The sequence below is a fragment of the Juglans regia genome, chromosome 2 (genome assembly GCF_001411555.2).
Source record: "Juglans regia cultivar Chandler chromosome 2, Walnut 2.0, whole genome shotgun sequence".
NCBI classification, from domain to species: domain Eukaryota; kingdom Viridiplantae; phylum Streptophyta; class Magnoliopsida; order Fagales; family Juglandaceae; genus Juglans; species Juglans regia.
In genome coordinates, this window is record NC_049902.1 from 7,412,201 (window position 1) to 7,430,479 (window position 18,279).

Sequence of the window (18,279 nt, forward strand, 5' to 3'; positions counted from 1 at the left end):
TCCCAGATCAATTAATCATCCATTTTGAAAAATAAATAGAATTGGAACAGGAAAAACAAGTTTTTAAAAAATGTGAGTTGGAACTCGTAGAGCTGCAAAGATATTCTCAGTTCATGAACACTACTCACGATCTGATTTTGTAGGGACCAAATTTTCTTGTTTTCCTTTTTGTTTGGGAGAAAAGAAAAGAAAAAAGAACTAATATTTGTTCTCCAGAAAGTAAAAGGGTGTTTTCAATCTCACTAGAGTCTCTATGCAAACCAAAACCAAACCCTCATTAACAAGCACTCTACTCCACCAAAGTGGAAAGCATAGCCAATATAAAAGAATAAAAACTCACAAAAATTGACATTGGAAAGAAACCCACAACTTGACTACATGGGCCGTTCAACTAATCTTTTGGGCCTAGTGGCAGTGCAAACCCTCTTGATGTATTTCCTTTCAAAGGTATACACACAACTTTAAATATTTAAAAAAATGCACCACTCATTTCTTTAACGATTAAAAAAAATTAAAATGTCGAACAATAACTTTGAGAAGTTAAAATCATGGAACCACGAAACATTTTTGAATGACTATTTCGTAAATGTGCACAAGTGGTGTCAAATATTTTTTTTAAAATTTTTAAATATTTTTAAAAATATATTACTTCACTAATAGTCAATTCTTTAACGATTAAAAAAAATTAAAATGCCGAGCAATAACTTTGAGAGGATAAAATCATGGAATCAAGTATCATTTTTCGTACATTTTCGAATGACTATTTCGCAAATGTGCACAAGTGTTGTGTTAATTTAGATTCTGTTAAATTATTTTGCCGACACTCAGATTGACTTAAAAATAAAATAAAAAGTAAGGAAACTATGGAGGGAGATGATAAAATTGGAAACTAGTGGAACATGAAGATAATAATACAATCTCTATTCAAAAAGGGCTCTTAGAGCACTTTTATTGGCTTTTTTAATTTTGTAATTTTTTTTTTCAAATAGAGAATAATTTGTCAAAATAAGGCTTCTATTGGATTATGTAAAATCAACGTAAAATACATGAGTTAAAGTGTTTCTCTACATTTAACATGCATTATTCATCTATGTAAATATTTTTTTTTATTAGTTATTTCTTTTTCCTAATCTTTCTTTATATTTCTCACATTTACACTTTTATTTGTAAAACAAGAAAACATTATAATATTATTAGAAAATTTTATTTTAATAAAAAGAAAAACAATTTAAAACATGATAAGAGGATAATTTTTTTTTTTTTTTAAAAAAGGATGAATGGGTTTTTTCCTTCTTTATTTTCTATTTAATTTTTTATTAGGCTATTATGTCATTTTGGTAACGGAAAGATAGTGTATTCGCATTAATATATGTGAAATATTGAAAGATACGAAAATATTACAAATTTAATAGTAGTTAGAAAAATATTTAATATGAATAAAGGAAGAAGAAATAAAAAAATATTTAAATTATATAGATAAACAATAGATAAGTCGATGTATGTTGTATTGTACAATCTGTTAGTTAAAATAGAAAAATTGGATTTTGATGATTTATTTTAGAGAACTAAATATAAAAATCATTGGAAGTGCTTTTATTAAAAAAATAAAATAAAATAAAATCAAAAAGAGAAAGGGCTAAATTCCGAAATTTGTTTTGGTAATTAACCAAAAAATTCAAACAAGAAAAACATGTGAAATGTGGAAAGAATGGGAAACTAAACTTTCGAATAATTTTTGTTCAATAAAATGACCACAAGAGGCCTGCATAGTCATTTCCAAATGACCAAATTCTCCTCAGAAGCAACCAATATTACTTGTACCCTGCTCTCACTCGAGTCCTATACTGATCTCAGTCACTATGTTTCTCCTCCAAGTTCTCTAATCAATGAATTTTTTTCCATCCGTTTTAGCTCAAGAGTGTTTGCATTTTTCGTTTCTAACATAGAAATGTTTGATTTACACATAAATCTTGTACGATAAAAAGCTTATAGTTAGATTATATTAAACAATGTTAGGGTGTAAACTTTCTTGTGTAAGATTTATATCATTTAGACCTAACAGTACTTCAATTTGTAATCACACATCTACTTGTTTTTTCCAAATTATTTGATATGGGTGTTAATGCTCTAAAAATCGCACGACAGACTGAAAGGGTAGAAAGAGTCGTTCCCGGCCCACTGGGATGACTTGGGTCTTGATTGGTGTTGTTAGGAGCCCCCGGTAGTATTCCGGTGCGACTGTACAGTGTCGGTGCATACGTCCATGACAATGGATAGAACATAAGTGCAGAGAGATGAACACATGGGTTTACATGGTTTGACATAATGCCTACGTCCACGGGCGTTTGGGGAGGAGAAATCCACTATAATATTCTTATTTATAGTCTCTTATAGTCTTTAATTCTTCATTGTACAATGGTGGCTTTGGATATATTTATTGGAGAAAAACCAGCTCATTGTCCAGAGGTTGAAGGAGAAGTCGAAGAAGGAAAACTGAAGAAGAAGAAGAAGATCCCTCTGGAAGTCGTTTGGGCCTCCCCTTTTTAGGTGACCTCTCTGTCCACATGCCCCCTGCAAGGGTAAGGTTGGTCTGCTTCACGTACCTAATAGCTTCTCCTTTACTCCCTGACTCTTGACAGCCTCATGCTTCCTGCCGTCCCTTTCCCCTGACAACCCACCCTACTCCCTAACACCCTTGCTACCCCTGAACCTCCCTACTCCCTTTAGATCCCTGACACCCCCACCTTACTTCCTAACTCCCTAACTCCCCCTAGCTACTAATCTGTGGGCTAGGCCCGGTCCTTAGGCTCTGATATTTTTACCCCCCTCACAATACCTTGCGATTCTTAAGGGCAATTTACTCAAAAAAGAAGACCTTGAGAATTTCAAAGGTAAAAAATGCAATCGAATTAGTCTGCCCTAGTATGTAAGGAAATAAATTCCAGAGGTTGGTCCCCGTTTGTTCTTTTGGCACGAGTAGTAACATTTCCAAACTCAGGATTGAGAGATGAGCTTGATTATGTGGAGTGCGGGTAGACAGCTTGTCTCGACGAGGCGAGCGGGGAGCAAACTTGACCGCTTAGAGCGCGTGCATGAGGCTTATGCAAGTCTAGGGACTCGGCTTTGTTGAGTGGGGGATAGGCGAGTCTAGAGACTTGGCCTTGCTCCACAGCAAGTCTAGGGAACCGACTTCGTGGCGACTTTAAGGATTCGGCTTTGTTGAGCGGGAAATTGGCGAGTTTAGAGAATTGTCCTTACCCTGCAGTGAGTCTAATGACCCGACTTCGTAGTTAGTCTAGGGACTCAGCTTTGTTGAGCGAGGGGGTTGGTGAACCTAAAGACTTGGCCTTACCCCGTAGCGAGTCTAGGGACTCAACTTCGTGACGAGTCTAGGGACTCGACTTTGTTGAGCAGGGGGTCGAGAATCTAGAGACTTAGTTTTACCCCGCACCAAGTCTAGGGACCCAACTTCGAGGCGAGTCTAGGGACTCGGCTTTGTTGAGTGGGGGGTCGGCGAGTCTAAAGACTTGGCCTTATCCCGCAACGAGTCTAGGGACCGTGGCGAGTCTAGGGACTCGTCTTTGTTAAGCAGGGGGTCGGCGAGTCTAGTCACTTGGCCTTACACCAAAGCGAGTCTAGGGACCCGACTTCGTGGCGAGTCTAGGGACTTTGCTTTGTTGAGCGGGGGGTTGGCGAGTCTCGTGACTTGGCCTTATCCCGCAGCGAGTCTAGGGACCTGAGTTCGTGGTGAGTCTAGGGACCCAACTTTGTGGTGAGTCTAGGGACTCGGCTTTATTGGATGGGGGGTCGGCGAGTCTAGAGACTTGGCCTTACCCCGTAGCGAGTCTAGAGACCCGACTTTGTGGCTAGTCTAGGGACTCAATTTTGTTGAGTGGGGGGTCGGCGAGTCTAAAGACTTGGCCTTACCCTACAGCGAGTCTAGGGACCTGACTTCTTGGCTAGTCTAGGGACTCGACATTGTTGACCAGGTGGTCAACAAGGCTAAAGACTTGGCCTTACCTCGCAGCGAGTCTAAGGACCAAACTTCTGACGAGTTTAGGAACTCGACTTTGTTAAACAGGAGGTCGGCGAGTCTAGAGACTTGTCTTTACCCCGTAGCGAGTCTAGGGACCTGACTTCATGGGCATGTGGGTCGACAAGTCTAGTGACTTGTATTCGACCTTTGTATAGTGGCGAGTCTAGGGACTCCACTTTGCTAACGGAGGCGCTTGTGCATGCTGAGTTGTTCTGCCAGAGCACAGGATCACGTGGCCGGTGTTCTGCGCTGCATGGAGTAGTTTTGTTAGTAGAAATGAATTCACATAAATTTTGAGAATGACAAAGCGAAGAGTCTCAGCCACTGTCCTGTGTCAAGCAATGAATTTTCCGAGCGGCGAATACTTTCTTGTGCAAAGTTCCCCGAGCAGGTGATTCCAAGGAACTGAATACTTTATAGTGTATGGAGGAGAGTCTTGTGCTGTGTTTCCCAAGCTGAGAAGTCCTGGTTATCTAAGACAAGCTTCTCATGCAGATGACTTTCCAAAGCAAATTTCGAGCAGAGCAAACCTTCTCGGTTGGAGCAAACAACAAACTTTCCTGAGCGGAAAATACCTTCCTGAGTTAATGGGATTTTTTTTTTCGAGCATAGCAGAAATTTCCTAGTTGGGCAAGTCCTGGGCATCTCGGGCGGAGGTTCCCGGGTTGTGCAAGTCCTGGGCATCTTGAGCAAAGGTTCCCAAACTCCCGAGCCAACGAAGGCCTGTCCCAAGCTGAACTTCTCGAGCAGAGGAGTCCCGAGCAGCGGCTCTCCCGAGTGAAGTTTCTGAGCAGGTCAGTTTTGGGTATCCCTTGCGGTGTTTCCTGAGGTTGAAGGTTGCCTATCCGAGCGGGGGGTCGGCGCGGCACGTTGCCTGGCCTTGGAAACACTTTGGCCTCACGTTACATAAGCCACAAGGTCGCTGCTTGCCACCTATTGGCAGGGGTACGGCTGGCGGAGCACACCACCAACAATGGAGGTCGTTGATAGGTTGATTGGTGTCTGGCAGTGACCTGGCCAGCACGTGGATGCTGTGAGAGGGGGTGCCCCGAGTGCACAACGTTGAAAGCCCGTTGCCTCCTACAATGCACAGTGCTCACGTCTCCCGTCGACGGGGGATACTCGTACCAAGACAGAAACTACTGGCGGGCCACATGGTGGCTGCCGGTAGCAGCAACAGACTTGGGTTGAGGGGTCGGGAGCCCCACGTCACCAACTGCTGCAAGCAAGGGTCGACGCCGTGCTCGGCGTGCTCCTTCTTCAATGGAGGTTTCTGGCAGGGAATAGAAACTCCCAGCGGCCCAAGTGGTTGCCGCTGGAGAGTCAGAAGGGCTCACGATGGCCAACCGTGAACCCCTCAAGGGTGTTGGGCAATGTTTAGAAGTTGCTTGTCGAGCACGACGTGCATGGCCCGCACCTCCAGTGACCTCCACGACCGCAACAGAGAATGCCGGCAACCCTCATGGTGGCCTGGAGAGCCCGCCGACAGTGTCACGGCGTGGGCACGAGGTTGCCCACAAGTGCACGGGACATGCACGCGTCAGGTTGACATGCATGACACTATTCATAGTGCCATGCACGGCCTCTACATGCGTGGCACATAAGTGCACAGTGCTGTGTGCGACACATGTGCATGTAGATCACTGTGCACTTATATGCACAGTAATTGCCTGCTAGAACATGTGCCCTAACCATAGACTACACTCACCCAGGTCGGGAAGACGAGTGGCCCGGGCATTTATACTGCAAGCGTCATGTGTAGGCCCTTATTGGCAAGCCCCAGTTTTGCCATGGTGTCATTAATAAAAAAAAAAAAAAAGAGCAAAGTAGCTAGATGTACTTATTTGGAGTAAGCTTCACTTGTTTCTTCGGAGATTATTCAGCACAACGAAAAATCTTTTTTCTTCCACCTCCAGCTTAGAAAGTGATCAGATCCACAGACGACGCCATTATTAATGCTTTGAAAATGGCACAACAGGCTGGAAATAGAGAAAGAGTCGTTCCCGGCCCACTGAAACGACTTGGGCCTTGATTGATGTTGTTAGAAACCCCAGACAGTGTTCCAGTGTGGCTTTACGGTGTCGGTGCATACATCCATGGCAGTGGTTAACACATAAGTGCAGAGAGATAAAAGAAAGATAGACATATGAGTTTACGTGGTTCGGCATAATGCCTACGTCCACGAGTGTTTGGGGAGGAGAAATCCACTATAATATTCTTGATTACAGTCTGTCATGGTCTCTCATTTCCCACTGTACAATAGTGGCTTCGGATACATTTACTATTGAAAAACCAGCTCGTTGTCCAGGGGTTGAAGGAGTAGTCTAAGATGGAAAACTGAAAAAGAAGAATATCCCTCTGGAAGTCGTTTGTGCCTTCCCTTTTTAGGTGACCTCTCTGTCCACGTGCCCCATGTAGGGGTAAGGCCGGTCTGCTTCGCATGCTAGACAGCTTCTCCTTTACTCCCTGACCCCTGACAACCCCATGCTTCACGCCGTCCATTTCCCCTGATAGCCCACCCTACTCATTGACACTCATATTGCCTCATGAACCTTCCTGCTCCCCTTAGCTTCTTAACACCCCCACCTTATTCCCTGACTCCACCTAACTACTAACCTAGTGGATTGGGCCCAGTCGTTGGGCCCTGATATTTTTACCCCCCTCACAATGGGAAATACTTAGTTCGATCTTAAAAAATTTGAATATCAATATGTAATGAAAAATGTAAAAGTGGTCATAACTTCGACTATAATTGTTCAAAAAAAGCCTGAAAATTCCAAATAAGAACTCATTTAGATTTTGGAAAAAAAATAAATCTTCTAATCTATTTAATCCTCATAAATGGAGCATATGAGCATTAGATCGTTCCATCGATATATTTTTCGAATTCTTCTACTCATCATCCTTACACCACACATCTGCATGCTAAGAAAAAAAAAAACTAAAAAGATAAAAAATAAAAGCATATGTGTAGTGTAGAAATGATGAGTAAATTTTTTATTTTTTAGATGCACTTCTAAGTACATGCTTGAGATTGCAAGAGATACAACTAATTGCCAAGAATAGATTAGGAGTGTAATTAGTCTAGTCCGATCACAGATCGAAAATTTCGGTCCACCTTTTTTGCCAGACCATTAGTTATCAGTTCGGTTAGTCCAATTGGTCCGATTCGGTTCCATAAATATTTTTTTTCTCTTTTGTTTTTTGGAAGATGAATTAATACAAAAATTAATTAAATTAGTAAAATTAAAATTAAATGAGCTATTTAATGTGGATTATGTAACTAACTGATTAAAAAATAATTAATTAGAATTATATTTATGATGTTCATAGTTACTAACTTAGTACTTTAGTATTCATAATGGCCTATATTAAAATTCTAACATTTTATATATGGTTAATGAATATTAAATAATTTAATTACCCATACATTATTCATGCTTACTTGCAACTTAGGAATCTTAAAAAAAGTTATCTAATTACTTTAATTAAGCGTAAATAGTAGAGTATGTATCTACATATAACAATAACATATATTATTATATGATTTATCATATGATATATTAGTTAATTGATAGTATATATTATTTTAAATTTTATATGGTCAATGATGATATATTAGATGAAAATTACATAATTAACTTATATAATTACTATATAAAATAATATATTATATATATATAAAAAATATTTTAAAAAGTTTATGCAAATATTTCAATCTAATTCGGTTCGGTTCAATCTAAAAAACCACAAATTTCTCATACACCATGGACTGAGACCAACCAACATAATTTTCGATCCCGTCCGATCGGTTTTTCCTGTCCAGACCTAAAATCTTTCACCCCTAATTAAGAATGGTACTTGTCTCTATCCAATATCACCCGTAACTTTATTTTAAGTAAATGCGTTAATATTATATGCAGAATCCCACTCACGTAAAGATCATCAACACAAGACAAGAATCATTGTGATGATAATCTTTCTATAACAGCCACTTGTTTCTATAACTATAATCATTTTGCTCATAATTGGGTACTTTAATTAAAAGTTAGCAAACAATTCTTTACAAATGGAATACCATTAGCCATTCAAGAAGTCCACTGCTATCATGTTTATATTTGAATGGATAAAAGATCATCGACAACCTCATGATCCCATCCTACAAATGAAGATGATAGATCATATGAGATTTCTTTTCCATTAATACATGACCCAAATACAACTACTTCCTGAGTTGCATGCCCATTGAGCTAACTATAATAAATATATATATCTGGCCTCTATTAATTTTCTTAGGGCTAATTATAAATTTGTATATGAATTTTCGCCTTTTTTAAATTCAAAATTTTATTTTTCAACTTTTTTAAAACTAATATATATATGAATTTCAATAAACTTGTAATTAGGTACCTCCATTAAAATTAATGGCAGAATTGATACATACGCGCTACAAGAAAAATGGACTTTTGTGACTATTTAATTGCGGCGAAAATGTTATTTGTGACTAAAACAGACTCATTTTAACTGTAAATAGTCATTTCGCTGGAATTAAATAGCCACAAATAAGTAGTTTTCTTGTAGTAACGTGGCGTCGGTATAATGTCGCGTGTCATTCTATGATTGATTGTTGTGGATATTGATTCCACGTGTCAACCAATTAAAGACTGACATGTGGTGTCTCGTTAGTTTTCTAATTGAAAATTGACATAGATATTGGGAATGTTTTGAAATTCATATTAATTATGAAAAAATTAAAAATTAAAATCTCGAATTGCAAAATTATAAAAAACTAAAATACGTACTATTTTGGGATTAACTCATTTTCCTGAGACCTGCCTTTATCAGGAATCCCTGCCCAAAGAATATGCTGTTCATGTTTAGAAAGTGCTGTAGATGAAACTCAAGTAATTTTGAGATGTGGACCCTCTAGCAGGAGATGATTCATGGACATGACATGTTTGGATCTTCCTCCATTTCCACCAACAGCGCGCCAACGACAAGACAAAGTTGTATGGGATGTTGTAGGTGAATCCTCTCAAAGTATATCTGTGAATGAGTACTGAAATACCTGAATCAATTCTGGAGTCATTGCATCCTATCCTCTCTCTCTCTCTCTCTCTCTCTGCCATGGTAAAAAAAACAAAAACTAAAAAGTCTATATAATTCTGTCTCTCCATTCATATATATATATATATATATAATATTCTAAACACGATAATTTTATTATAAAATTTTTTAGATCACTATTTTTTCAACATCTTGATCTAATATCGTAAGAGTGACAAATAAATAAAACATAATAGATAGTTCCGTATAATTTAACGTCATATCACGAGATGATCAGATGAAATAAATGCTAAAAATCTGTAAGTACAAACCCACTGATCATATACCAAACAGAAAAAAAAAAAAATGCTGAACAGATAAAATTATATAAAAAGATGGGTTAGTTTGAGCTAATTACAAATTTTCAAACAGGTAAGCTTTAATTAACCATCTTTCACAAGATGGCATGAAGAAAGGATATATGTTGCATTAATATTGGAATAAGCGTTCGGATTGAGGACAAGTTCACATGATCAGCTCCAAATCCGCATCCTAACCTACTCCGATCCTGAAAATTAACTCTCCAAATTATAGATTCTTGCTATATAAGATCAGAAATGTTTTGACCACAAAAATAAAAGGAAGAAATAGAGAAACATTAATAAATGAAGAAAGTTTAGGAAAATGTATAGGCCAATATCCCTTAATTAGTCTGCTTGAAAAACTTATAAGTACTACTGATCACTATTAATAAGTCTCTTCCTTATCGTTATTTGGATTAAACAGATCACTTAATTCTTTCAGTTGCTGATCACAAGGAGACTTAGAGAGAGAGATAGAGAGAGAGAGAAGGATAGAGATGCTGGCAGAAAAATAGCCACATGCAGCATGCTGATGATGAGTGTCACAAACACATCAACATGACCACATGAATCCAGACCTTATTTCCATGGTGTATATCTCTTTATTACTGATACTGTGGATCGATATGGAAACACTAGCCTGCAGTACATGATGATGTCGTAAGCTAGCTGTCCACGTCGGAATTCCAATTTCTGGTCGCTGGGATATGTCACGCCATAATCTCCATTATATATAATATATGTTGTTTGCCTATATATATATATATCGAATCTACAATCCACAGGGAAGCTGCAAAAGCACATGATCGAGTATCTTTTTGGAATTGGTTCTTCAAATATTCATGGTAATCAGCAACTAATTTTGGAGGCAGCCCAGATCAGGATGAATCCAGATTGATTGCATGCCAAATAAGAACAAAACTACTAGATTTTGAGGATTACTATATAATATTAATTAATTAAAGGAACTTCAAATGTTCATGATTATTTCGTATCCATTTCCGGGTTATGGATCAGATGTTGCGTATATGCCTAGAAAAAGCTAGAGTTTGCAGGGCGGATGAGCAAGTGATTTCAAGTCATGGATGAAAATTAAAGATGGGAGACATCTTTTTCATACTTCACATGATAATTACTGTACATGTTCTAAGGACACACTCAAGTGCTTCTCCACTATATATCCCCATCAATGTATTCTGGTCAGGAAAAAGAAACATTTAAAAAAAAAAAAAAAAGATATGGAATAAGGCCCATCAAAATCTGATCTCTATAAAACGTGGACATGCATGTGCTCAGCTAAAGCATAAGATCAGAAACTAAATTTAGGAGATGGAGAACTCTTATGGGTATCCAAGAAAAGCAAAGGATGATGTTTCTCTTCAAGAACTCAGAGATAGGCTTGCTGAGTTTGCTCAAGTAAGAGGATGGGAGCAGTATCACAGTCCTAGAAATCTCCTTTTAGCACTTGTAAGCTAACTAGCTGCAGCGTTGTTCCTTTTTCTAATTTCTTTTTTGTTTTGATCATTAATTTGATGAATATTTCTATATATTATATTGTATTATATGTTAATTTGTGCAGGTGGGAGAGGTGGGAGAGCTGTCTGAAATATTCCAATGGAAGGGAGAAGTAGCAAGAGGACTACCAAACTGGAGTTCTGATGACAAGGAGCATTTAGAAGAAGAGCTCTCGGATGTTCTGCTCTATCTGATACGTCTTGCTGATGTTTGTGGGCTTGATCTTGGCCAAGCAGCACTGACAAAAATAGTCAAGAATGCAAGAAAGTACCCAATTGTTAACCAAACAGCAACTTAATTAATTACATGCATGCTGTACCTCCAACCCCCTAGCGAGCTTGCTAGCTAGCTTATAATAATTCCATCCGCCCTTGTGGTTTTTCTCTATATATATAATGAAAACTCGTTTCCAGAGTACTATTTTAATTCCCTGATCTTTTATGTAAGTTTAAGTACTTGTAAGTGAAAACGGTGTGCCTGCATGCCGCCCAAGTACTACGTACTGTTTTGTACTTTGTCATGTATATGAGATCATCTTTAATCGATCTCTTTAATGAAAGCTAGTACTTCTTCATGTTCAACTGCTAATTCTAATTCTAGTACGTGTTGTATAGTTTGAAGATATACCTTTGAACATGCAGTTTAACAAATGCTCCCAACAAGGACAACTACGTAATTCATCATGTCACTAGTACTATATATTTATATCTATGATCATCATGTGCTTCGATCGAGATGCACCATATATACTAATTTATCCTATCAAAAATATGATATTAATTTATAAAAAATGATATTTGCAACCGAAATAACCATTTTGAATGGATTCATTCTTCATGTCCCAAATATATATCTAACAAAAAATAAGCATTTTTTTATGTAGTAGTTTTATATATATATATATATATATATATATAATGGTCTTTTAAAAAAGATCTCATTTTGCTAGCATTCGGGTTAATTTGGGTATATTAATATTACTTGATCATCATCGAGTTAATTAATAATTCAAGCTAGCTAGCTTAATGGTGAATCCATGCATGATTTCTCCGGGCTCTATTAATTATGATCAGGAACGTCCTCAATTTGATTTCCTCAACTATATTAATATTATATATATATATAATATGATAGCTAGCTAGGTAGCTAGATATGACTGAAAATCATGAAATACAATGGGCCAGGTAATTGGAACAATATTATGATCATGGCTAGCTAGGGGCTAATTTGATTATAAGCTTGATTAATGTGTATATTTGATGACCATCATTGACCAAGTCTTTTATAATAATAATTTATAATAATTTTGCAAATTTGGAGCTCTACTCTTCCAATATTCTCCCATCTCACATTTTTTCGAAGTTTAAATTTAGGCGCTTGATCTACATGTATACTAGCTTATTTGTGTGCATATATATATATATATATATATATATATATATACAAATAATGATTTTTGTTTTGGGAGACTAGTAATTTTATCTCAATTTTATTGTATCATGCATGCATCAATCACTTTCTTTTCAGAAGTGTTACAATCACAAAAAAATTTCATAAAAATAAACTTATAATAAAGTGATGTGATTTTATGTCATCTGTTAGATCTACTTTACAATAAAAATAACTTTTCAATTTGACGTATAATATTAAACAACATCAATTTGTGAATATATTTTTGTAACAATATCTCTTTGTGACTAAAACTAATTAACCACTGATTGCAAGATATATATATATATATATATATACACACGTTCTCCATATCTACTATATTATAAGAATAATGATATTCATCATCCTTATTTCCATCATCCTATGATGTGGCATTAGGTGATTAAAAATTATTTATTATATTTTACTTGTAAATTATCTATCATCTAATGTCACATCATAGGATGATGAAAGGATGATGAGAGTTGGGATAATGAATAGATTTTTTTGTATTATAATAAGTGGCTATCTAATTGTAAATAGTAACTTTTGTTGTTTTTCCTTTAACTTTTGTTGTTTTTCCATTAAGTCATGTTTTATTAAAAGGCCCTTGAAATCTTTGACCATTTGACGTATAGCTCCCTTATAAAAATTAAAAAAATTCCTATTTTACCAAAAGGTCCTTAAGACCTTTAACCATTTGATATGTAACTCCCTTGTAGAATTTAATAAAAAATCATGTTTTACCAAAAGGTTCTTAATAGCCCCACAGTTAGATCCTTTGGCGTTGAAGGTTAAATTTTTTTTAATCTTGATTTTTTTCTTTCTTTAACCTTATATTTTCTTTTTCAATTTTTTTTTTCTTATTTAAATTATTATGTCAAGTACACGTAACGCACCCAAGGCCATTCCCGTTTATATATATATATAATATGCAAGGAATATTGGTCTCATGCATATATATATATATATATATATATATATATATATATATATGCACGTGTCTGGTGGTGGGATGCTTAGCTGGAGCACTTGCTGGGAACTGACCATCTATAATTTGTAAACTAGGAGCTTGTATGTTGACCAACGAAATGGCCGGTTGATCCATTGCTAGTGTAACTCAAATTAAGAATGATAACAAGATTTTCGTGTTTTTTTTTTTTTTTTTCCTTTGGTTGACGTAATCACGTACGTACATCCTGATCTTCAAATTAAAATCAATTATTATCTGCATGCATCATAAGTATTCTTCTTCTTATTATTAATATTCGTGCTTTAATTGGTGATTACATGCAATGCAACTTCAATAACACTGACGTACACTACTTGATATATATATACACATACACGACACAGTACTAATTATTAACTTGTTTAGTTCATCATATGCTGATGTGGTACCCTTATCAAAATTAGAGAAATAATTTATACATGATCAGTGATTTAGAGTGTGCAAATTTCGTACACTTCCTTTAAAAAAAATTGAAAAAATTTACGACCTACATGAAAGTACTAACACTTTCATGGCCGATGGGCTCATGAATTTTCTTTAAACAGAGTACGCATAACTTGAACAACTTAAAACTGCATAAAGCGTTACTCTAAAATTAGCTCAGACTCTTGCTATAGGAAGAAAGAAACATTAAGCGAAAGTAAGTTTAGGAAAAGGCCTTTCTTCTGCTTGAAAAACTTCACGGTTCGCAGAATTTGTATATATAATGATAGGTAGGCGAGAATTAGGAAGTTTCATATATATATATATATATATATATATATATTATATATATAAGATGTGAATTAAAAACCTTTGTTGCTCAAAACAAATTACAACTTGTCGTTTATTTTTATTTTGATTTTTGTTTAGGTTTTTCAACAAATTAAACAAATTGATTCACCTGTTGGCAAACAGATGATCATGTGAGTGGTGACCATTTGAAATGGGCCTGATCACTTAATTTCACGCATGCGTCAGTCCTCCAAGAGCAAAAATAATATCCAAATTATTAAGTGACGTCCATACATGTGACCACGTTTTTGCAGCTTCGTGCGTGGTTTTTTTCGCTAAACTTTGGATTTCACCAGATCAAAACAAAAAAGGGTCCTAAATAATGCATGGATTTCACGACGTGAAAAACAGATGAAATTTCTATTTTCTTTTCTTTTGAGTTTTGTGGAAGGTGATAATGATTCATGTACAATTTGTACTCAAAGATCGAGCAAGTAGTGCGTGCTTGGTGATCATCTAGGCCAGAAGCTCTAAATTTTTGTTCTCTCTACTATATGTGTGTGTGTGTACATGATTAAGATCAAAGGCGAGCTAGAGGATGAGTACGTACGTAGCTACGTACCCAATTCAAAACATGTAGGTAGGATTAGTGGGATGCAGAGTGCATGCCTAAAGCTGGGCGGTCCAAGCTGGGCCATACATAGGGGTGATCGATATACAGGAACGCGAGACACGGGACAGTGATGATCGATGAAGTATGTCGGTTTATCACGACGACAAAGCACTGCATGGCATTCTAATAATTTGTATAGTCTCAATTATATATGGTATATATAGTACAACGTACAATAATTATAAGCCATGTAAAGGGGTGCTTGCCACTATCTATCCCCACTAGAAGATATTGATCAATCGGATCATGTACTATATATTTGAGCCCAAGATCAATTGCATTATCAATGGGTTGTGCCCCTTGCCAACCAGTGTCTCATGGCCTATAAATAGGGATCATTGGTATACATTGAAAGTACTCAATTACCTTTTTCCACACCAATTTGTGGGACAAATACTCTTACGGGTGTGTTCCCATATTATCGAAATTTTGTTCAAATTTTGTTCATATTATTCTACAGTAGTATCAAGAGCTTGGTCATGGCAGAGGGAATTCTTTCGCGCATTGAGAAGACGATCAATAGACAAGTGCTTGGTTTGACAACCACACTTGCATATTATAATCATCTTCGAAGGCTTTCAAATCCTAGAGAAAAACTCTTCCAAATTATAGTGGGAGGCCTATAGTATACCGGAAATCTGCAAAATCTTGTAAGTTGTTATTATTTTGAAGAGAATTATTGGCATATTTTTACACAAAGAAATAGTGCAATTTTTCTACACCCAATGTTACTGTTCGGGGGGGTCGCAAGTGTTCCTCACCGTTACCGGAGTTCGTGGATGTCAGGAGCACGTTAAAATCCTTAACACCAATCACCATATAGCTAGACGGAAGTGAAGACAAAATACTATAAGAAATAAGCCTATTTATAGCAATCAAAGTCACCAAAAGTTCTCTCAAAACACGCCGCAATTGATCAATTATGGCCAAAATAGGCTGCCATCAAGTCACCGCTTCTAAAGAGCCAAGTAAAACTTTTTCCACCGACTTTTGAAATTGACGGAAATATTTATATTTTCCGACGATTAAACTAGCCGAAAATAAGATAAATGATCGCTAGAAAAAGAAAAAGTTAGCCAACATTTTCTAATTAGTCGCTAAACTATATTTTTGGCGATTCTTATGAGCCGGAAATAATCTATTCAACATTTGCAGTGACACATATTCGCCACAAATATTTCCCATACATTAAGGGCGATACTTGCCTTTCGTCACTAATACATATGACTTTTGTGGTGATGGTACCATCCTGCAAATAGTTATACTTCGGTGAGTAAAAAAACACCGGAAGTACTTTGTGGCCATTTTTGTAGTCGCCTCTAATGTAACAATGCCTTTTACGGCGAGTTATTTTTGTCGAAAATGGTTGTTCTAAACCACATCAGTTTGTTCGTATTTTGTCTTACGTGGCTGTTTTTTCCCTGATATTTGTTTCTTTCATGACAGTTAGTTGCTTACTAATAAATTAAAAATGCTAGATTTGGAGAAATTTATATTTGATTGTTAGCATATATGTCAACATCATTCAAATAACCTTGACGTACATATTTGAAATTCACCACTGTTTAGTCTTAAGTTTTATACAATATCATCCAACAAATCACAATGGAATATAAATTTACAAGTGTTCTTCTTTCTAACCACAAATGTCTAGCAAACAACAAGTTGTCTTCATGAATGCACCAGCTTCTTCATTAATATACATCACTTATCAAAGGTCAAGCTAGAAACCTTCTTCATTAATGTCACTTATATGGTTAGAGTTCATGCGAAAACTGAACACCTGCCATTCTGAACACATACATATAATATATATTAGCTTTGTTTGCTTGCCCGTTTACATATATTCAAAGCATCCACCCTAACCTTCCAACTTACCATTAATGATATATTCAGCCTTATGCAAAAATGTTAAAAGCATACGCAAAGAACTTCATGCTTGCTTTACATTGAGTAAACTATTATGAAAGGAGTGTTAGAGCTAAAATGCTGAATGTTGAGGTACTACTAGTTATCTATTCATGAGAAACAAGCAAAGACATGAAGAAAGGGGAATGCAGATTGCACCTCATTTTTTAATTCCTCAAGTGATTGGCCATAAATATCTTGGTCTAGAAACCTCTTCACAGCCACTTCCTATGGAACCAAAGAATGACAATAAAAATCAACATATAAACCTTCTAAAGAAATGCAAGCAACATAACATATAACAATCAGAAGACAATGAAATATGGCTAGACGTTTGATGTTTCTATCACGAGCTATACAATTAAAGAAACATACAAAACAGAGAAGATAATGATGTGCTATTATGCATTTCTGGAATAGGAAAATGGGTCGAGATGCTCTGGGCTTCAAATACGTAAAAAGGGTCCAAGAACACCTCGATAATTCAATCATGGGTAAACCTTCCACAACTTAACTCAGATTAACAAACACAACGAAAGGAGATGAAATAAGTGAAGTTTAGTTTATGCTAATTAAAGATGACAACATACTCATGGATTTCAAGCCATACTAGAGCCATATTATTGAATTATTCATAAAAGAAACAATGACCCTAATTATTTTTTTAATTATTCATAAAAGAAACAATGACTCTAATTGCTCTTTTAATAATTATCTACCAATGGATTAGAATCATTAATAAGATTCTTTTTTCAGTCATTTTACTAACTATACAAAACACAATACTCATGGGTTTCAAGCCACACCATTAGTCTTTACACCTAAAGCATAACCAACTTTCTTAGGGAAAATTTTATGTCAAATAAAGGGAAAAGGATTAGACCCAATATACTTAATATGTCTTAAACCAAGAGTAAAGGAGAGGATTAGACCCATAGTATACAACAAAACAACAAAAATGCACTGCCATCATTCAGGGTCAACATGGAAAACTCACAGTTCCATGAAAGCTTCCACGATATACCTCTCCATATGATCCTGCCAAACAATGTTTGCACAAAATTACACAAGTGAAAAATCATATGCACTTATAATTCATTATATGAGAAGTACATAATTTGATGGGATAATGCACTGGTAAATACCAAATCCGTTGCACTCACCCAAGGTGATTTCCTCCCATGAAATCTCGCATTCAGCAACTTCATTGACAAGACAGGAAAAAAATAATAATGATGAAACAAGTTATTTATTTTTCCATACAATTGCTTTTGGATTGAGAAAACAAAACATTGACAGGTATATCTTAGTCATATACATGTTGAAAGATACATAAAAAACAACAATAAAGAACAAGAATAAATGAAAAATTACAGGTCAATCATGTACTAATAAGGTGAAAAAGTATTGTACTAATAATAAGGAAAAAATGCTACATATGTACTGATAACTTACCTTGTTGTAGCAGTTTAACTGTACATTGATGACCAACCAACAACTTCCAAGTGATCAGTTGGTGGCAAGAGCAACGTATGTCTTGTGACAGAAGCTACAAAATATCTTTAAAACCTAAAAATATACT

General features: G+C 36.1%; 1 protein-coding gene across 1 annotated transcript; it reads left to right on the forward strand.

The window, feature by feature from the left end:
- Nucleotides 1-10,727: 10,727 nt before the first annotated feature.
- On the forward strand, nt 10,728-11,540 carry LOC109010564 (dCTP pyrophosphatase 1-like). The gene is made up of 2 exons (XM_018991434.2): nt 10,728-10,911; nt 11,024-11,540. The coding sequence occupies exons 1-2, from the start codon at nt 10,774-10,776 to the stop codon at nt 11,255-11,257; spliced, it is 372 nt and encodes a 123-aa protein (XP_018846979.1). The 5' UTR covers nt 10,728-10,773; the 3' UTR covers nt 11,258-11,540.
- The last annotated feature ends 6,739 nt before the right edge of the window (nt 11,541-18,279 follow it).

Bases quoted from the DNA above. Each gene is read 5' to 3' on its own strand.
- LOC109010564 (XM_018991434.2), top strand. From the start codon at position 10,774: ATGGAGAACTCTTATGGGTATCCAAGAAAAGCAAAGGATGATGTTTCT. The intron at 10,912-11,023 runs GTAAGCTAACTA...TAATTTGTGCAG, and splicing joins GAAATCTCCTTTTAGCACTT to GTGGGAGAGGTGGGAGAGCT.